The sequence below is a fragment of the Pteropus alecto genome, unplaced genomic scaffold, assembly GCF_000325575.1.
Source record: "Pteropus alecto unplaced genomic scaffold, ASM32557v1 scaffold22, whole genome shotgun sequence".
Lineage (NCBI taxonomy): Eukaryota > Metazoa > Chordata > Mammalia > Chiroptera > Pteropodidae > Pteropus > Pteropus alecto.
This window is the reverse complement of record NW_006434839.1, coordinates 14,730,232-14,753,452: the sequence shown is the minus strand read 5'-3', so window position 1 is coordinate 14,753,452 and position 23,221 is coordinate 14,730,232. Positions and strand designations below refer to the sequence as shown.

Here is a 23,221-nt window from a genome sequence, read left to right as displayed (position 1 = left end):
CTTCTGCACTTGCTGACATATCTCTTTCTCCATCCGAAGGTGCAAGGTCTCTGAGGCAGGGACCATGTCTGTCATCACAGTATCCAGCCAAGTCCCTGGCTCAGAGCGACTGTTCAAACGCTTGTTGAATAAACGACTACTTGGATACAATATTAATATTACTACATTATTATTCAGGAGACTGTCTAAAAACCTAGTGAGGCCCACGTACCTCTTAATATTTTATATTAAATACATGGTATTAATATTGTTATGAGAAATCCTATTTTTGACCCATATATCCAGAATCAGACTGCTTAAATTCTAGTGGGTATGAATATTAGCTATTTTATATCTCTAACTTTAATGAATATAGCAAAGGGAGAATTTTCTCTGTTCAGTCATGACTCTTGACAGGAAACTATTACACCCTGCAGAATTAGAAGAAAATGGAGATTTCTTATATTTCCTAAGACTTGTCACAAATATTGAATTCTGGTCAAAAGTCTACTCATGTTTCAGCGGAGTGTCCCTTTTTAAAAATCAGTTTATAAACTCATATGCCAGTTTTAGAAACTGGCAATTGGCAGTATTATTTCCTTGGTAATTAGATTCAGGAAAAGGGAGAAGGAGGGGAGGGAGAGATGGAAAGAGAGAGAAGGAGAAAGAGAGGAAGAGGAGAAATGAGAAATTAAAAGAAAATATATATTGAGGGAGAAAGAAAGGAGAAAATTCAGTTTCCAAAGGCATGACTGCAGAAACACATACCACAGTATACTTGTGTATGTAAATGTATGCTTCTTTTCTCAGTTGCCCATATGCCAGTTTGCATTCCACTCCTATCAGACACTGTCAAAATCCCTCTTAATATGTAGCCCCAGGCATCAGAACGAGAGCTTCTATCTTCTCCATATGGTTTAAGAAGGATAGGTTATGATTTGGGGCTGCCACCTGTCCAAATCAAGCCTTTACAAGGTACCCATTACAACAGCTCATTGGAACAGACAAGTTCTCAATGTGGCCTCATCCAAGAATGCTTCTGACATTGTATGCGAGGTGTGGAAGCATAAAGAACTGCTCAGAAAGAGTCTCAAATAGTGGTTACAAGAACGAAAGTGGAGGATCAGCATCTACTTTGTTGCTATAAATAATCTTTTTTTCCCCAAAAATTACATATTTCCAAATATCACCTTGTCAGAAAATAATGGAGCATCGATGACATCAAGCGCAATGGTACAATTAGAAATGGCAGAAAGAAGGCAAAAGGCCTAAATAAAAGGTAAACGAGGGTGCAGATGTGCCCAATTATTTTGAACCCAATAATAAATCAATGTTGATTATTTATGTACCAAAATTATTTACATTTACATTATTTATAGTTTTTTACATTTACAAAAGTACTTGTCGTAGGCTTTTAATAGTAAGATTTCGACAGAGAATTTAAACTAAGGTCCAATTAATAATTACGGAGACAACAATCACTGGATAAATAAAGAATAAGCAGATAAAAGACTTACTGTACTGTTTTTAGAGTAAAAATATGTTTTGACTCCTGAGCCCATATAAACCATTTACATTGGTACCACCCCCTTCCAATTAGTTGGCATTAGTGGATTACCAGAAAAAATTATTTTCCCCCCTAAAATTCTAATTAGGCCATTTTGGAAGGAAACAAGTAATTCTTCCTCAAATAAACAACACCAACCACAATAAAACAACAGTCTTTGCCAAAAAAGAATAATTATTGAAGGGACTATGAACTGTACCAATTGTGAACAATGCAAGCACAGTGGACTGAGATACGAAATTAATAGGTCACTCTATGTTGACAAATGCCTATAATGAAGACTCCCACAGGAAATATGAATATGGGCTTCAAGAGAAAAGTCAGAAGTATTGCAGCCTAGAACAGTAAAAGGAAACACACACATACCCCCCCCACACACACTCAAACACCCAAACAAAAACACCCTGAGATCTAGGAACAGCACCCAGCCAAGCATCTGGCACATGAAGTAGGCACTCAATTAATGTCTGTTTGTTGAATAAATATCAATGAAAATCCCCCCCTAAAGGAAACTCTGAGAGTATCCCACTGGATTTTATTCTCCTTTTAATTATAAATTTGATAAGTAATTTTATACAGTTTGATAATATTTAATTTATATCTTTACTAGCATTATAATCTCCTAAAGCCACACCAAACCCTTCCTTTCCCTTTGGGGCAACTTGTTAAAAATACATATATCCATCCATCCATCCATCCACTGAAAATAACAAAGAATGAACACACTGATGTTACAATGTTCATTACTTTTTGGGCAACAAATCCAAATACGGCAAACCCAGGTGTGGGTTCTTGATGCTTACAGCTTTCAGGAGTTACAGATGTTCCTACAAATCTACAGTGAAGGACACAACCATTTAGAGCAGATTATTTTCTTCAAGGCACTGAGTTTTAAGAAACTATATAAGCAGATTAAAATTTAAAAATGTTTACGTGTAGTAAAGAAACTAGAGTAGTACTGTAGAATTCGATTGAAAAAAATAAAGCTAGTGACTCCTCATGTTATATTTCTTTTGTTGAACAGGCCAGTAAAACAAATTCTGACATACAGTTTTGAATTCAAGAAACTCTGGGGATTGATGTTAAATATACTTTCACATTTCGTGGTCGGTCATTTCACCATTTGTAAAAGTGCCAATCTATAAAACTAAGCTGGCATGCAGCCCTGTTACAATCCACAAGTTATATCCTTTCTGCATTGTTCCTAGTATATGTATGTATACAGATGTAGCCATAAACACCAATTCATGAATTTCAGATGCACAGCTCATTTAAGCACTTGAGGTAGAATAACATGCAGGTGTCAGCCCTCCATATTTCAAAGCTTGAAGATTAACCTACTATACAATATGGTGACCTAACAGTTCTTCATTTGAAAGAAATCTGAAAAATCATCTCTGATACAGCCTAAGTGTGAGAATAACCCAGCGGGATTTCCACCTCTTCATTTCTTAATGAGTTTTTGATAATGAGAGGTGACTTTGCCAGTCACTCTGGGCTCTATTATGGCTAATTTGACTCCACTTCACTCTCCTTGTTAATTATTAACACTAGCCTTTTTATCCTCATGAGACCACATTCCAATTTTTCTTTTTTCGATTTTTATGAGCCCATCTTTATGAAGGTGAAAGTCTTGGAGAATAGGTTTTCACTTAGAGCAGAGCTCGAACATTTATTATTCGTTTAGGCAGAGATGCTGTGACGTTGATTATATAAGCACAGTGTTCTACGGGATGGCTTTAATGTGCTAGCAATGTGAAAAGGCTGTTAATTAAAGAAGCAGCATCGTGGTATTTTTCACTTGGGAATCAGTTCCCAATAGAATGGTCATTTGCCACTTGCTAGCATAGCCACAGATTAAAAGGTGACTAGCTCCAAGAGTTTGCCTTTCAGTAATGCTGAAAGAAATGATTTGTGCGGTTTGCAGATGGCTTTCGTTTGTCGGAAGCAGTCACTTGCATATCTATATCGACAATTGTGGAATATAGTATGCAAGGTAGAATCCATTTATACTAGCTTTGTAGTCGTTCAGTATCATTTAAATGCTGTGTTAATTGTTTCATTATGAAAACATTTATTTTCCCTCAATTTTGATACATCTCTTTTTCAAAGCTGTTTCCTTAGATACCATTTAAAGTGATTGTCCATCTAATTATCTCTTTAGTTGGGTTGTGGATCAGGGTGGATGGAGGCAGGGGGAAGACGACGAATAGGGGCACAGTCTTTTTTTTTTGGACAGAAATGAAGGCGTTTGAATGTGTTTTCATCATTAGTCCTGCTCTGGGAATCAGCAAGCGAGTCTGTGAGGGGTAGGAGATTAGGGACAGTGCTCAAATGGTGGTGCAGCTGGTACTCTTCCCTGGAGGAAAACCACATTTCATCTCCCAGGGTTCTTAAGGCTAAAACTTTCTCTACAGTGCCCGACTGTAAGGAAAGATGCACACTTCTGACAGGAATTTTCCCTCCTTAAAAATAGAAACTGAATTTGCTTTCTTGACTCCCTTTCCCCACTAATTAGTTCAGTCCCTGGAATTCTTATCATGGATATTTCATAACGTACACGCTAAGACAGTACATACCTTTATCTGGTCATTTCTGTACCCTTTAACCAACTCTCTTCCTTCTCACCACAACTCCAGGCCCTTACAATGTAAAATAAAACTTCTGAAGTAAAAATAAAAGTTCAAGAATCTCCTGTCTTCCTTAAAAAGATTATATTATTTTACAAATGTCCCTAGAATCTGCCTTTGTCACTGTAGACCAAGACAGAACTGGAGACCAAATGATCAGCCTCCAATTTACCTTCATCCTTGATTCCCTGTGAGTAAGCCCCTCCCAGGCACATTGCCAATTAGGGATTCAGTTTCCTCAGCTGGAAAATAAAGAAGTTTGTCTGAGATCCCTTCCACTCTCCAAAAGATAAACAGCTATTCTGGAATATCAAAGCAGAAAGATTTTAATAAAAGATGGCAAACAACCAATGAGAACATATAAATTAGTCATTTCAAAGGCAAAAATAACTCAGCTATAAAGTTTTCAAGGCAGAAAGTACAAATTCTAACTAATACCTCCATTAGTTGGAGACGTGTTAGTAATTTTTATAATGGAAAAGCAAAGTAAGTATGTGACATTATTAATAATAAATCATAACCATTTAAAATCTATATATAATTAGTAGTATATCATGTGTGAGGAAACAGTAAGCACTTATTCAGCAAATTATCTCTGGTTCTAACATTGGACATTTCAGAGCAATTTATTCTTATTGCCCTTGGCTGGTTAAAGTTGTAATTGATTAGAATTTTAATTGTAACTCTAATTGGGTCACTATGGTAGAAACTGTCATGCTATGGCAATGATGTTAGGATCTTTCTGTTATGAGGGTTAAAAGGATAGAAGTTTTATTTTTTCCCATTGGCTTTCCAAAGGACAATTTGGGGACAGCTATAGGTGGACATTTAACATTTGGATTAAATTCACTAAATTACTATCCAAATAGTCCAGGAATTTAATAAACACATAATTATAAATAAATCCCTCATTATTATCAAAAACTTGTTTTACCAACTCCTGAGATATTACTCAGTGGTTTTGGCATTATGAGTTTGAGAAGAAAGTCACTAAGTTCTGTTTCAAGTCCCCAGACCACACCATACTCCCAATACCAAAAGAAAATTATGGCAACGGGGAACTTTTCTATTTACCTCCCTACATGAAGGAGCTCTTTTTCTCTGAAATAATTGATATTTTCTAAAATATGTTAATGACTGTAAAATCAAAACCAAGATCTAGACTTACCCCGCCAAATAATACTTAATACTTAAACAGGTCAGTAATAAACACTTCTGTGTTTTAATAATTATATATCAAAATAACATAAAACAATACTTTAGGTATTTAATAGTAGCCAATGTTACACAAATGGCTTAAAATAGGAGAGAAATATGAAACTCTTTTGAATTAAACATTTGCAAGTCTGGCTGAAATCAAATTTGTTATTCTCATTTTCGTGTTCTTTTTGATAGAATTCTCATAAATTTACACTTGCAATGTAAGAGCTCTTCTTAAAAATATTAAAACTATAAATGTCTAACAAATGTAATGTATACTTGAAACTAATATTAAATAAAATGTTTATTAAAAATGAAATAAAATTGCAATCCTAAAAAAATAAAGATTAAAATATGTTAATTTATTGAAGTTGCAGTACAGTTTCCCTAAGAAAGTTTGTAAGAAAGCTAAAACACATTTTGCTTTTGTTTTCTCTACAAATAAATTCTAATAAGTTAAATGATTCATCATCTTTACTGTTTGACTGTCATCGTTAGTAAATACTTCATCTTCCAATAAACCTCGAAATAAATACAAATATGATCAATTCTTGAGCTTTCATGCTAATGGAGAAAGCAATGTTAGAAACAATCTTACATTAACATATTCTCATTTATGGACTCAGCGGATGACTGATGTATTTACTTTTGGCAGCAGGTTTAGTGGTATACATTTGTCTTAAGATAATATGTAAGATAATACTAAACCTGAGTGGTAATTTCAGCATAGAAAATGAATGAAGGAAAGAGACTGGGAAATGAAGAAGGTTATTTGAAGTCTGCTAGCTGGCAGAAGTGAGCCAAACTGGAACTTAAAAATTAGTTGAGGATAATTTGCAGAATGAATGATTCACATATGGGTAATTAAATGTGGGTTTAGCAACTTCTGAGAGCAAACATTATGATTGAATCTGAAGTAGAAATCGCAGTTTAGTTCTTTGTCTTTTGAATAGAATCTTTTGGAAATGAAATTGGATAGGAGAATAAATAAGATGGCTGAAAGAGTCAAGACTGAAATTTTAATAGATTAATATCTATAATATTTATTGGGCATCTATTATACGTGAGCTATTGTTTAATCCTTACTGTTATTGACACTGTAGGCATTATTATTTTCTGGATGAAGAATCTAAAGTTTACAGAGTTTAAGCTATTGTCAAAGGTCCAGTAGCAAGTGTCAGCGACAGATGTGAATCTGTCTGGCACCAAAGCCCATGTTAATAATTACCATAACGTGATGCTTCTCTTACTATAACAGAAGTTCTTAACATGGTGTCCTAAATCCAGATGTCCACGGGGAGTCCAATACACACAATTTCATACCTATGTGATTTTTTTTTTTTTTACCCAGTAAAACAGTTGCAGTTTTATCAGACTCGTAGGGATGAATAACCAAAGAAAAGTAAGAAATAATGGACTAGAGTGATGAACAAAACCAATAAATTATAAAAAAAAAAAAAGATAAATGTAAAACCAAATTTAAGTTTAAACCTAGATGTACATAGTAGTGGTGTCCTGGAAATAGAGAAGCAGAAAGCTTTAACATATAGCTGGGGTGACTAAGTTGCGGAGCAGCCGTGGGCTGCAGGGAGACAAGCCAGAAGGAAGGCAGTTCTCACTGGGGGCTGAGTTCCTCAGGTCACATCGTGAGCACTTGCTCCTGCCAACACCTCACTCCACAGCAATACTGAAAATGAGTGAGGTCTACAGAAAAAAAGGTGATAAGAAGGATGATGAGCATGAAAACTCTATCATGTGAGGAAGAGCTGAATGATCTGGGAATAATGTCTTAGAGAAGAAAAGGTACAGTAGAAGAAGGCTGTTAGATTGATCAAGTAGAACAAGTCAAAACCAGAGTTTAGGAGGAGGCAGAGGTCAACCAGATTTATAATAGGAAGAATTTTACTGAATAGGTAATTAGTGACTCTGTTCACCGCATTGAAACAAAGACTATCAGTAGTTATCACACTAGGGTTTAAGGGAAACTTTAAAAAGAATCATCACAGGAAGGGCCCAGGAATCTGTATGTTAAGAAATGCCACATAAAAATCTGATGAAAAACTAGGTTTGTGCTGCCTGTTAGAAGACCATGTACTAGAATAAAAGTTATTACATTGGGAAAAAATCTCAATAGAGAATCTTTACAATCTCTTTAATTTCTAAATAATGAGAGAGTAAGATATATTATAGAGCAACATTGCACTATCATCTGTAGAATCCCTCTCAGAAAAACAATATTATCATAATGCATATTAGTAGAAGCCTTAACATAGCATGATTTATAGAATAATGATAAATTTCTAAGGTGTCGTTCCAAGACGTAAGGGTTCTCTAGTGCTTTAGAAATGCTAACCTTTGAAGATTTTCTGATTCAAAAAGTACAATGGGAAGGATGCCTATGTTATCAGTTCTTGATGAATGTAGGAGGGTACAAATAAGAGGAACTTCAGAGGACAGTGGAGCAATGTGGGGTGTCACTAGTCTCCCCGAGACCCTGGCCTGATATACTCAGGAAGGATGAGAAAAACGTTAATGATACCTATGTTGACTCTTGTTGAGCAAGTGCGAGACCTCTGTAAATACCCATTCGCACACGCAACAACACTCCTCCTCATTTCATATGTTAAAGAAAATGTAAGTGCTTACTGTCATTTCTGAGGAAATTATTAAGCAGTTGGAAAAGAGGAAAACTATCCCAGGAGTCTTGTGGCTGAGCCTCCAGTGCAGTATCCATATCCACTGTGAATAAAGCCCAAAATTTTTCTGCATGCTCTGCCAGTAAGTCAGGCCACCAGGCAAATGCCTGTAAAAGGATAAAGAAAAAAATGTAAAAAATAAATTACTTAAAGTTATCCAGTTAGAAGCACACACAAGTACCATACCACTTGAATACCTATCATTAAAAGTGTAATTGTAGTAGAATATTGCAGAGCATGAAACCAAATGTTTTACTATTTCTTTTTGCAGAAAAAAGAAATATTGGAAATAAATACATCAAAACACTGAAAGAAGTTGTTTCGATTATGAGAAAAAAGGAATTTTTCTTTTTGCTTTTTATATTTTTCAAATGTTCTAAATTAAGCATGTTATTTTTTAAATAAAGCAGCAACTACCATTTTACATTTTAATTCTATTTTAGATTTCACTTTTTATTCATTAATGTCAAATTTACTTATTATTTAAATATGTGTATCTATAAAATTTCTTCTACCATTTAAAAATTATTTTTATTTGTAGTATTTTAAAAAATAAATCTAAGGTCTAAAGCTAAAGCATACTTTCATAGAGATTTCCTCACCCTCCAATGTGAATTAGGTCCTCCTAGATAGACTCTCTGATGCCTAGGATTTCTTTCACAGATCTTCTTAGCATTGTATATATGACTACATATGTGAATATTTTAATGTCTGCCTCTTAAATTAGTCTTTATACTCAACTAGGCATTTTTTAATGCCATTTAGGTAAAGGCAATAATCACTTAGAAATCTCTGCTGTTCAGATGGGTAAAAATAATATTTAGTTTATAGAAAGTTCTTGAAAATAACGTGGCCTCATTATGGACCAGAGTACCAAGCTTGCCTGCCCACAAAACCTGGCAGCAGGCCCACCAGCCTACAGATCCTGGCAGTAGGCCTGCCTGCCTGCCCGTGGTTCCCACCAGCCAGCCCACCCAGAAACTCTAGTTGGGTTGACTGGTGAAGGATTTTCCCTGCAGAAGCAAGTCTGTAAAGAATGAAAGAGTTGACTGCTTCTTCCAATGTGCAGATACCAATGCAAGGCTACAAAGATCATGAAGAATCAAAGAAACATGACACCAACAAAGGAAAAAACAAAGTTCCAGTAAGCAACCCCAAGGAAATGGAGATCTATGAACTGCCCGAAATAGGTAAAAAAAAAAATTATCTTAAGCTCAGTAAGCTACAAGAGAACACTGATAGACAACTAATTGAAATAAGGAAAACAATACATGAAAAAAAAAGTTCAAGAGAAAGAAACAATAAAAAAAATAGAGCAAATATTCTGGAGTTAAAGAATACAATGACTGAAAAATTCAACAGAGAGCTTTAACAGCAGATTTGAGCGAGCAGAATAAAGAATCAATGAACTTAAAAACAAGTAATTTGAAGTTATCTAGTTAGAATAACAAAAGAAAAAAAGAATGAAAAGAGTGAAGAAAGCATGCAGGTCTTATGGGCCATCTCTAAGCAAACAAATGATATCTATTATGGCAGTCCTGGAAAGAGAAGAGAAAAAGAAAGAGGAAGAAAGATTATTTAAAGAAATAGTGGCTGAAAACTTCCCAAATCTGAGGAGGAAAATGGACACTCAGATTCAGGAAGCCCCCAAAACACCAAATGGCTTGACCTAAAGGTCTACATTGTGACACATTATAATTAAATTGTCAAGAGTCAAAGACAAAGAGAAACTTTTGAAAGCAGAAAGAGAAAAGTGACTCATCATATACAAGGGGACACCTCCCACCCCCATAAGGCTATGAGCAGATTTCTTGGCAGAAACCTTGAAGGTTTGGAGAGAGTGGTAAGATATATACAAAATGCTAAAGAAAACACTGCCAAACAAGAATAGTATCCTTTAAAAATGAAACAAAATTGTCAGCAAAACTATCCTTTAAAAATGAAGGAGGTAAAATCTTTCCCAGAGAAGCAAAAATTGAGCAAGTTTATAACCACTATATCTGCTTTACAAAACTGTGCTAAACAGAATTATTCAAGTTGAAACAAAATGATGCTAATATACATAGCAACACAAATGTATACTGAAGTAGAAATCTCACTGGTTAAGGTAAATATATAAACAAATAGTAATGTAATATTGTAATGGTGGTGTATACATTATTTTAATCCTAGTATTAAATATAAAAAAGTATTAACAATAACTACTACCACAAAAAATTGTTAATGTATACACAGTATAGAAAAAATAAATTCTCACATCAATAACAATCTGTGTGGAAGGAAGTAAAAATGCAGGGTTTTTGTATGTGATTTAATTTAAGCTGTTATAAGTTTAAAACAGACTGTTAAAAACTCTAGAGTCCAGTTGAGAGGTAAATCCTTACCAATCAATAATTACTTTAAATGAAAATGAATTAAACTCCTCAAACAAAAGATATAGAGTGACTGAGTGGATAGAACAACAAGATCCAACTATATGCTGCTTACGAGAAACTCACTTTAGATTTAAGGACACACATAGGTTGAAAGTGGAGGGATAGAAAAAAATATTCCATACAAATGGTAACCAAAAGAGAACAGAGATGGCTATACTTAAACAAAATAGTCAAAAACTGCCACAGAGACAGAAGTTCTTCACATAATGATAAAAGAGTCAATTCACCAGGAAGATATATGCACCCAACATCGGAGTACCTAAATATATAAAGCAAACACTGAAAGATCTAAAGAGAGAAGTAGACAGCAATACAATTACAATAAGACACTTCAATACTGCTCTTTCAATAACAGTCAGATCATCCAGACAAAAAATTAACATGGAAACGGCAGACTAACAACACTATAGTTCGAACAGACCTAACAGACACACACAGACTATTCCACCAAACAGCAGCAGACTACACATTCTACTCAAGGACACATAAAACATTCTCCATGCTAAGAACATGCTAGGCCACAAAAAAATGTTTTAACAAATTTAAGATTGAGGTCATCCCAATTATCTTTTCCAACAACAATGGAATGAAATTAGAAATCAATAAAAAAGAAAAACAGAAAAGTTTACAAATACATGGAGATTAAACAAGACACTCTTGAACAATCAGTGGGTTAAAAAGGAAACCAGAAAGGAAATAGAAAATATCTGGAGAAAAACAAGAACAAAAATACAACATACCAAAACTTATGGAATGCAGTAAAAGTAGTACTAAGGAGAAAAGAACGATCTCAAACAACCTTGTTATACCTCAAGGAACTAGAAAAAGAAGAACATTAGGAGAAGAAAGAAAATAATAAAAATTAGAGCTTAAATAAATGAAATAATGAATAGACAAACAACAGAGAAGATCAATGATACTGAGTTAATTTTTTAAAAGGTAAATGATAACAAAACTTCATTTAACTAGCAAAGAAAAAAGAGAGGACGCTCAAATAAACAAAATCATAAATGGAAAAGGAGACATTATAACTGATGCCACAGAAATAAAGAAGATCACAAGATACTATTATTAACGATTACATATCAAAGAACTGGACAACCTAGAAGAAATGAATAAATTCCTAGAAACATACAAGCTATAAAGACTAAATCAAGAAGAAACAGAAAACTTGAACAGGCCAAAACAAATAAGGAATTTGAATCAGTAATTAAAAATCTCTCAACAAGAACAGCTCAGGACTATACAATATGAATTCTTCCTATCCATGAACACCAGACATCTTTCCATTTATTTGTGACTGCTTTAACTTCTTTCATCAGTGTTTCATATTTTTCAGTGTACAGATCTTTCACCTCCTTTGTTAAGTTCATTCCTAAGATATTTATTCTTTTTGATATTACTGTAAAAGAGATTGTTTATTAATTTCTTTTTCAAGTAATTTGTTAGTGTATGGAATGGAACTGATTTTTGACTGTTGATTTTATATCCTGTAAATTTGTTGAATTTGTTCATTCGTTTTTATAGAGTATCTATGGTTTTATATATATAAGAGAGCATCATTTGGAGAGATAATTTTAGTTCTACAATTCCAATGTTGCTGTTTTTTTAATTTCTTTTTCTTTCCTGACTGCTCCAGCAAGAAGTGCCAGTACTATGTAGAAAAAACAGTGGTAAAAGTGGGCATCCTTGCTATACTCTGAATCTATAAGAAAAGTTTTCAGTTTTCACCAAAGAATGTGATGTTAAATGTGGGATTTTCATATTTAGTTTTTACTGTGTTGAGGTATGTACCTTCTATACCTTAACATGTTGAGAAATTTTTTTTTATCAATAAATGGTATTAACTTTTGATAAATGCTTTTCCCGCATCTACTGAGATGATCATGTCATTTTTAACTTTTTTTTGTTAATTGATTGATTTCTGTATGTTGAACCATTTTGTATCCTAGGGATAAATCCAACCTGGTTGATTTATGATCCTTTCAATATGCTGCTGAAATCAATGGCTAATATTTTGTTAAAGATTTATGCATGTTCATCAATACTGGCTTATAGTTTTCTTTTCTTGTAGTGTCTTTGTCTGGCTTTGATATCAAGATGATGCTGTCTTCATAAAATGAGTTTGAAAGTGCTTCCTCTTCTATTTTTTTTGGAGGAGTTTATGACTGATCCTGAGCTTTTCTTGTTGGGAGGTCATTGATTACTAATTCAATATTCTTATTTGATTTTGGTCTGTTCAAGTCTTCTGTTTTTTCTTGATTCAGACTTGATAATTTGTATGTTTCTAGGAATTTATCCTTTGTTAATAATATCCACATGACCCCAAATGATCTACAGATTCAGTACAATCTCTATCAAAATCCCACTGGAATTTTTCACAGAAATAGAAAACACAATTCTAAAGTTCATATGTAACCAGAAAAGACTCCAGATAGTCAAAGCAATCTTGAGAAAGAACAAAGCTGGAGGCATCACAGTTCTTGATTTCAAAATATATTACTAAGCTATGGTAATTAAAACAATATAGTACTGGCATCAAAACAGACATATGGACCAATGAAATAGAAAACAGAGCCTAGAAATAAACCCAAGCATATATGGATAACTAATCCTCAACAAGGGTGCTAAAAATATACAACGAGGAAAGGCTAGTCTTTTCAATAAATGGTGCTGGGAAAACTAGATATTCACATAGAAAATAATGAAATTGGATCCTCATCTTACATCATACACAAAAATTAACTCAAAATGGATTAAAGAGTGAGACATAAGACTTGAAACTGTGAAATTCCTAGAATAAAACAGGGGAAAAGCTTCTTGACATTGGGAATGATTTCTTGGATGTGACCCTAAAAGCACAAGCAACAAAAGAAAAAATAAATAGGACTATATCAAACTAAAAAGCTTTGGCACAAAAGGAAACCATCAACAATGTGAAAAGGCAACCTATGAAATGGGAGGTAATATGTACCAAAAATATATCTGGTAAAGAGTTAATATCCAAAATGTGTTAGAAACTGCTACAATTCAATAGCAAAAACAAACAAAAAACAATCTGGCAAAGAATTTGAATAGACATTTCTTCAAAGAAGACTTACAAATGGCCAACAGGAATATGAAAATGTCCTCAACATCAATAATGATCATTGGGCTTTCAAATGCAAATCAAAACCACAGTGAATTATCACTTCATACCTGTTAGGATAGCTATTATAAAGAAACAAAGAATAAGTTTGTTGAGGATGTAGAGAAAAGAGAACCACTGTACATTGTTGGTGGGAATGTAAATTGGTGCAGCCACTATGGAAAACAGTATTGAGGTTGCTCAAATAATTAAAAATAGAACTAGTATATAATCCAGCAATCTGACTTCTGGGTGTATATCTAAAGGAATTAAATTCAGAATCTCAAAGAGATAGCTGCACTGCCATGTTCACTGCGGCATTATTCATAATAGTTAAGACAAAGAGACAGCATAAATGTTCATTGATGGATGAATGGATAAAGAAAATATGATAGTTATATATAGTGGAATATTTTCCAGCTTTAAAAATGAAGGAAATTATGCCATTTGCAACAACATGGTTAAATCCGGTGGACATTATGCTAAGTAAAATAAACCAGACACAGAAGGACAAATACTGTACAATCCCACTTTTATAAGGAATCTAAAACAGTCAAATCCATAGAAGCAGAGAGTAGAAAGGTGTTTTCCAGAAAGTAGAATGGCTGGGGGAAGTGTGAAACAGGGAGGTATAAGTGAAAGGTATAAAGTTTTGATTGTACATGATGATCAGGTCTTAGAGACCTACAACAGTGACTATAGTTAATGTAGTGACTGTAATGTATATTTAACATTTTGCTTAGAGGGCACATTTTGTGTTAAGCGCTCTTATCACATTCACACAAAAATATAATGTGGACTTCTCTCGCTACAGTAACTCAGTTTTGTTTTAATTTGCATTTCTCTAATTATGAATGTTTCAATATTTTTTTTCATAAGTTGAAGTGTTCTCTTTATACTATTTTTAGTGAATTGTTTCTCAGGTCTTTTCTCTTTTTGAATTTAACTTTTGGTAGTGTTATAACTTTTAACCAAATAACTACAAAACATTCACGCTTCTGTGACAGAAATATTTGTTAAATTATTATTAAAATTAACAATTTAAAAAAGGATTCATCATACTATAGCCACATAAGTCCATATTTACTTTCGAGAACTTTCTAAGAACATGTGAGATTTATGGTTGCAAAATTTCATTTATTTTCCTCAAATGTAAATTAGATTTAAACCAGAAAAGAGTCAAACCATAAAACAAAAACAAAGTGTATTAGAAAATATTGGCACATTAAATATCCTCTTAAAAATTTATATCACAAAAATTTTGCTCAATATATTAATAAAAACATCACCATGTAACTAATTAGCAGATGGTATACAGAAAAAAACTGTTAACTAAAGGAAGAGTGGTGCAATACAAAAAACAGACTTCAGAGTTAGGGACATTTTAATGTGTGGCTCTAAGTTTATAACGTAAACTGTTGGAAATGGTATGTTCTATGTAAACTGAGCTATTGTTCTTTGAAAATATTATTTTTGAATGCTTTTTATTTAAATATCTACTAGAATGGGTATATGACACATAATGTGAAAGTAATAAATAAAATAGTATACACAATTTCATTACAGAAATTGTCCTCTCTGTTAGAGCTGGTGACATACAAAAAGAATGTGAGATTTTTCATTCTGAGTAGAGCAAGACAGAACTCTAGTAAAAATGCAGCGCTGCATAGAGAGACATTTTCAAAGTCTCACTTCCAGTTCACAACCAATACCTCTGTAAAAGGTTAAAATTAAGAAAATAACAGTCATGTTGGGTCTGGATCGTCTTAAGACTCTAAGGAAAATTTTAATGTTAACTTGAAAGACAGGGCCACGGTGGGGAATGAAATCAAATAGAAAATAATTTTCCTTAAAAAAGTAGCTTTAAGGTGGCAAGATTTTGCTATCAACTTGAAATTTGTACTATGTTTGCAGAAGTATATATCTATGCCCCAAATTATATTTCCGATAATGTTATCCCTGAAGAATGTAAACCAATTTGTGATGAATGCTTTTTGTTCTAACGATGACCAGAGAAAGCTTTAAGCAATAATTATGTTTGAAAATAAAACTCAAGAGTCGTAGGCTGTTACTTTAAGAACACGGTTTCAATTCGTCCCCTCCTCTTTTCTGCCACCACACTGGATGGCAGTCGTCTCACTGTGGGTTGGTAGTAAAATGAGGGACTATCTTAATTTCCTCCCTAGAGTCTGCCTTCACAGGAGATGTCTGAGGCTCCGCAGCAACAGAGAGGAGAAAACCCCTCTCTGAAATGCATCCCTCTGTAGGGTACCAATCAAAAGTCATGATTATCTGGTGAAAGTTATGTTGGCTCTAATGCTCAGCCACTCATTAGTGTAAATGAGATGGCAGAGGCAGAAGGCAATGTTTAATTTGATTAAGAGAGAAATACAAAACAAAACTTGATTGTAATCCTTTAGCTATGCCATTTCCATCAAAGTTCTAACGATAAATAAATATTGTACAGTGAAAATAACACATGAGGCAGGCTGATAATACTTTGAAAGCTGTGTTACTGAATCTAGTTGCAAACAGGGGCAGGTAAGACTGAACACTGACACTGGAGGCAGAATACTGAGCTTTTGAACCGAGCAGTAAGGCTTGAGTGATCACGGCCAAATCAGTCCCTTGGGTGGATTTCCATTTCCTCGTCTGCACATTGGCAATAACAATACTTTCCTTAACCTTCCCCAGGGTTGTTGTGGAAATTCAGTGAATATGAAAATCTCTTGCTGTACAAAAGTAAAAAACAAAAACAAAAACAAAAAAACTAAACACTATCGGGTATTACAAAAATGAGTTGACTTTCAGACAGATTTTATAATGTGAGTTTAGATGTTTTAAAAATAATAATGTATAACACGAGTTGAACAGTTTCTAGTGCCAGGTACTGTTTTAAAAGCTTTTTATATGTTATCTTATTTAATCCTCCAAACAACCCTTTCAGATAGATGGCATAAATTTCGTTATTTTATATGTTATCCAACTCAGAGACATTACATAACTTGTACAAAGTCATATAGCTGGTAGATAACAGAGCAATGATTTGAATCTAGGTCTAGAGACCAATTCTTACACATGTAGCCTCTTCTTAATTAGATGTCTGTCTGTCTGTCTGTCTGTCTGTCTGTCTATCTATCTATCTATCTATCTATCTATCTATCTATCTATCTATGTATCTATCTACCTATCTACCTCCTTATCATCATGTTTTGCAGATCAGACCACTGTTAATGTCATATGATTTTTTTCTTGTCAGAGCATCGACTATGGTATGATTTTTTTTTAAATGTCTTTTCTAATTTCTTTGAGTTCTGAGGCTTTGGTTGCTTTTATCCTCAAAGCATAAAGTTTATCATTTACAACAAAAAAGAGGATGGCTACATAAGTGAGCAAAAATAGTGAATCTGATTTTGGAATGAATTATGTGCTTATTTTTTCCCTAAGTAAGTATCGGTTTGCAATTCTGTATTTTGCAGATGTTCCTGAAAGCTTTAGAGACAGTCTAGTGTCTCCAGTATCCCTCTGCCCCAATATACACATACATACACAGCAACATGATGATGAGGGGCCATATTCTAGAAATATTTAAGCTCCTTTGAAGAGCTACAATGGACTAGAACCTGCGGGATGACACCTAAATTACAGTCAAACTCATCATAATTTTTTTACAACTGTTTTGATTCACCACAATCTCTCCCTAATCAGGTTCATACCTGAATATAAATATTGAAATTACAAAATAATAACATGAAAATGCTTCAAAACAGATATCAGGATAAAGTACTAGTCATTGTTATATATTTACAAATTAGCAAATGATTAACGAACATTTTTGGTAGGGGGTATTTATGTCCATGTAATTTCGTTAAAGTCACTGCTGCAAATGGACTCCTGCCTCTATAACTTAGCCATCTGAAAGCTACTTGTTGGTCATCTAAAATGAGAGCTATTTGTTAGACTTGACGTTATAACCCAAAACCTAAACCCACCCTAAAAAAATGTTGATTTATCTCACTGGCTATACAAATATAAATATTATGTAATTATGATTAATTCAACTGTTGAGATTATTGTACTTTAGTTAGTAGTAGGCAGTAAACAGATCTTGTTTATGAACGATTTTTTATGTAACCACACTTTAAGATGTTCCTTTGACGTGCATGCTAGTGGAGAGGAATAAGGACACGAAGAAGCAAAAATAAATGTAAAACAATCAAATATTCTTTTTGTGTGTGTGTTAGAATACATCAAGAAGCATAATCTGGTTCAGCTACTGATGTTCATGGGAGTGAGCATATGCACAAATATGTGTATCCACAATGCACTCCTTTCTCTGTCCTGGCGCCACCTGAGACACAGCCAGCTGTAGTGCAGGATGAACCAACCATTTGCAGGGAACTGTTAGCCCTCTAGTTGCAAATATCAGATTACTACCAAACATCCTCCTTGCCTACAGTGTCACCAATATGGTGGACCATATTCTATCTATAACATTTTAGGAATCTTAAATCAAGATTCTGCTGGAACAATAAGCAACAAAGTAGCAACATATTGCTTCTGTTTCCTTGCTCGGTCCCTGTACTGACACTCTCACACTCCACCCCCTTAGGCAGAGTCCCAGGAGTTGCCAGAGAACAAGGGAGGAAGGGAACGACGGAGTGGAAAGGGCCATCTCCAGGCTTGTACCATAACCATTCCCTCTGCATTTACACCCCTGCTGTGGTGCCCAGTGTCAACCCTGGCAGCAGAACCAGGAGAGAACACTCTATTTAAACAGAGAAACAACAAGGTGGTTTACTGGAAAGTGCCGGGTCTGGAGTCTGGCCTGAGTCTTGACTCTGTCACTAATGAGCTGTGTGCCTCTGGCAAGTCACTCAACCTTCTTGGGTCTCAGTTTTCTCATCTGTAAAATGGTGTGTGTGTGAGGCTTTTCCACTGCCACTTGGAACTTCATGGTGTCGTCAAAGCGTTTGGATGGGTAGTTAGATCAGTTTGCCTGAATTTCTGGTCAGACGCAGTCTACTCACTAGAATGTGGAAACAGCCTTAAAGATTTTCTGGAAAGGAGCTTTAGCTAACTTCTAAAGAGAAATTCGGAAGAAAAGCCTGAGAGCAGAGAGGTGGAGAGGCCTCCAGTGAGAAGGGAGGACTGTCTTGTAAGTAAGTTACTGTCAAAGATCTGAAGGACATGAAACTTGCTTAACTGAGAAATTGCTGAAGGACAGAAGCAACCTCTTAGCCCTATAAAGTAAACTGCCACCGTGGAGAGAAGTAGAATGAAAGTAAAAAGCTGACACATGAGCCACTTGAAACGTTAACCTTCCTCTAGGGTGCTGAGCTGGGTGCTCTCTCACGGAGTAGAGAACCCCCAGCCTGAACATCCAGCAAAATAAAGATCAGTGTAGAGTGCAGTACACCAAGTCACTCTGCAAATCACTTTGGAATCAGACCAATTTCCTCTCTGATTTTGTTCAGAGAAAAAGTTGGATCTTCTGGTAAAAAAAAAAAAGTTAAAAAATAAATAAATGAAAATTAAAACCCAAACACTAAAATCCTCTCAGCTGGCCTTTATTTAGATGGCCAGCACTAAATATGCATGTAATTATTAATAAGACATATTCACAGAAACACTACAATAAAGATTTGCCTATTCAAAGAAATAGTCTTTAATTCCAAGGAGAGGCACTAAGTTGGCTTTGAAATTAACTATAATCAAATTGGGGTCTATCTTATCTACACTACAAGTTATTCCATGCTAGAAAAATAGTGGAAACAATTTTACGTACCTCTCTTCCCTGAGGGAGTCCAAGAATTTGGAAGCATTGTGGAATAAAAAGATGCCATAGTGTTACAAAGCATTTTAAAAAGAGGTCATTATAATAGTTCTATATTTCAGCATATAGTAGAGTGATATTTATGAGTTATGATTATCTCTGTACAATCAAGTCAACTATATTCTTGTGCATTAGAAAATAATATTTACATTTTAATTGTTTGAATACATTACATTTTAACTAGCACTTAGTAACTGAGTGTACATAATTTTAATTACATTTAAAAGATGAGAATCATTATTTTTATTAGTGCAGGAAAATTAAACATTATTTTTTGTGACATGTATGTACCCATTTAGATGAAATATACTGCAACTGGATAGCCAATCAGACTTTTTTTTTTAACTCAAAAAGGTCTAATACTCTGATGATAATGCCTTTTAACAAAAGACAAAGACAACACATACATGCATTTTATCATATAATCATTTTCATTGTAACAGCAGTAGTACTAGCCTAGGAAAGATCCTCCTGGGAATTCATTTCAAATTATTGAAGCAGCTGTTTCTTCAGTTTAAAATAAAATATCCATAACAAGTTCACACATGACAGATGCAAGGTAAAAACTAGATTCCACAGTGTGAGCTAAAAGCAGATGTTTTGAATGATCATATTTATAACCAGATACAATAAATCTTAGTTACCTATAGTAAGGTTTCATGAATACTCTTTTCCAAGAATTTGCTTCAAATGTACTTCATGTAGTTTCTTATATTTTGGAGAACTAGGTTTCATGAAATACAAATACTCTATAAATTCTTACGTATCTGGTCTTTTTCATTCTTGCACATTTCATGTGTTTCCTTGAGAATAAAAGCACTATTATGGCACTGAAATTTAATACATTTATATACTGCCACATACTTTCCCCACACAGTTCAAAGTCAGGAAACTCTTTTTTAAGAAAAATAAACACGTGACTAGAAATAGTGACACCTTTAAGTCTTAGAATAAGCAGTTTGCTTGGTGAATGACCACTCCCTATCTTTAGTGAATGTTACTAATATAATTAGAACTTCTAAAAACTATAAATGATGCAAGTTTGGTGAAAATTTAAAGAAAAATTTGATGATAAGAATGAAAATCTAGTTATGAACATCTTCCATTTGTATTTGTTATCTTATAGTTTATTACTAGTTTTCCTGTCACGCATTGATTGACTTACATTTCTAAACTAAAGCGATCATGGCCTAGGGGGAAACGCAAGTGATCTGGCATCACAAATTAGGGTTCGTGTTCCAGCTTTGCTTTTTGCTAGTGGAACATCTTTAGCAGATCCCATGAGCTTTTCCATGTTCCTCACAGCATGACTGTTGTCAGGAATAGATATTAAATTATATATATATATATATATATATATGTGTTTACGTGTGTGTGTGTGTATAAAATTCCTTTGTAATATATAAGAGTTGTATTTTCAGGCAATGCACATGTTTTTAGTTTTCTACAGGTAAATACCAGATGTGTATCAGTCTAAGGGTAGGCCAGTGTTCTTCTCACATGACAAAGCATTATGTGTCATTTTATACAGCAGTTAAAACAAGTCATCACCTCTGCATGATGCTCTTCGTTTTGTTGTAAGACTTCGATGCAGAGCTCTGCTAGATGAAGAACTTCTTCCAGCTTTCTAGCAGGAGTTGCCTGGTTCATGGTCTCTATTAGAAACAAATCAGAATAAAGTTACCTTAAAAATAAAAAAAACAAACTTGCTTTAAGATGTAATGATGAGAAAAAGGGGTTGAAATCAAATGAAAAAGTATATTTTTTGAGAAATAAGAGATGCAAGAAATACAAACACGTACATTTTTTATAAAAAGAAAACCAGTTCACTAGATTGCAGGAAATATTTCATCCACAAAGCAATCACAGGAAAACACGAGTGCTCTGCCATTTAATATATAAGAACTAATAGGTGCATCAACACATTAGATGCTCAACTTCTGCAACAAACAAGTTATAATTCTCCTCAAGGTCAGAAACACAAAGAGAGCAGATACCACAGTCTTTTCCTTCTCTCTGTATTATATTATCGATACAATACCACTCTCACCAGATGAGTCATTCCCGGCATTAGCAAAACCCATGCTTTTTTGTTGCTATTTAAATTCCCAGCCTACATGCCTACGGTTCATGTCCATCTAAAATTTAAGAAGTACAAAGTCACCTAAAACAACTATGACAGGCTGCAATTAACTGATTTCCTCCCCTCCTTCCCTGCCCACCTCCAACTGGGGAGGAGTGGGGAGGCCTTCTTTGAAGCTGAATGTTCTTTCCGCACCAAGGCAAACTGGTATAAAAGGCCAGGCCACAATGAGATTAAGTGCAGCTACCTGAAATTCAGTAACACAAAGTAGTTGATTTCAGAAATACAAGAAACTGGCAGAAATTAGAGGCGCCCTATGCAATGAACTGTTTCAAAATTGAATGTGAAGAATACAGTTTCAGTTTCCAATAACACCCTTAAAGATAAACATCTTAGATTCATGGGCTCTCTTTGCCCCAGTAGGTATGGACGTCATAAGGAAGGGAAATAAAATTTTCAGGAAAAGAGCTTTTTCTGTGGAACTTAACGAGTCATTTTTTCCTTCTGCAATAGCTCCCTGCCACCCCCACCCCCAATTTCTCCTTAAAATTTCAGCCTTCAATTTGGAGTAGACTCTTCCATTTGCTTTTTATTTGTTCCCAAGGGATATAAAATAGTGCAGTGAAACATTGCTTATGGTGGGTGCTTGTTCACTAAATATTTATTATAAGCTTACTCTAGGTCATAGGGTGATGCACAACAGGGTCACCATCCCCCAACTCTGGTACACATCTCACTAAATTCCCCTGCAGGATGGAAAGCCGATGACAGGGATCCAAGAGTACGGTGACTCTTCAGGAAAACCAGATGGCTGAAGGCTGGACAGCACATCTCTGAGTGTGCCTGCAATGTTCTTAGCTGTGGGAGGTAGAAGGAAGTAAGAGACATGTCCCTGATCTTAAACAACTTAGACTGCAAAAATCGCTACTGAAAGGGTACTTAGTTCTGAGGCTGAATGCTTTGCTCTTCTGAGTTCTCTCTCTATTACGGGCTCAGAAACTGGGTCTCACTATCTTATATTCTCAATATCCCGAATGGGCTTTAAACCATGAAAAGTACTTAAGGAATGTTTACTGAGAATGCAGTAGTCTAATTCTGGGGGGAAAAGCATGTTAAAAATAAAATCAATAATCAAATTATTTAACTTTGTGTTGGATTGCAAATCCAACACAGGCTCTTATGTCACTAACACACCAAGGTGGACTGGACAGCAAGTCAGCTGTAGTCCGAGAACACTGCTGAAATAACTGATGAATGCTACTTTCTTAAATTACAGGACTTTTTTGGAAAAAGTTCTCAAAATAATTTTTAATTCTCAAGAGCATATCACTTATATGCCTGAATTTCTCTATCTTTACATTGAGGGTGCTGAATTTAGTTGAGGATTCTTAACCTTGAGTGTTAGGAAGAGGTTTTAGAGGGTCCTTAAAATTATATGCTAATTTTTGTGTATATAGAAGATTTTTGGAAAGAGAAGGATTATAACTTTCAGATCCTCAAAGTGGTCCATACGCCAAAGAAATGCTAAGAATCACTGAACCATATAATCTCTAAGATTCCTCTAAGAGATTTTATGCTTCCTATAAATATGGGCTTGATCTATATTAAATTATAATATTTTGATACATTTATATATGTTTATAACATGTGTTTTTCATAAGGAAAGGG

The 23,221-nt window shown here is 34.5% G+C and overlaps 1 protein-coding gene across 1 annotated transcript in view; it reads right to left on the bottom strand.

The window, feature by feature from the left end:
• The window catches only part of CADPS2 (calcium dependent secretion activator 2), a 472,387-nt gene that overhangs the window by 59,757 nt on the left and 389,409 nt on the right, over positions 1 to 23,221 (bottom strand). The window contains exons 18-19 of the mRNA XM_015588309.1: positions 21,022 to 21,125; positions 8,023 to 8,179 (exon numbers count right to left, since the gene is read on the bottom strand). Coding sequence (XP_015443795.1) covers positions 8,023 to 8,179; positions 21,022 to 21,125 — 261 coding nt within the window. The remainder of the gene's footprint in view (positions 1 to 8,022; positions 8,180 to 21,021; positions 21,126 to 23,221) is intronic.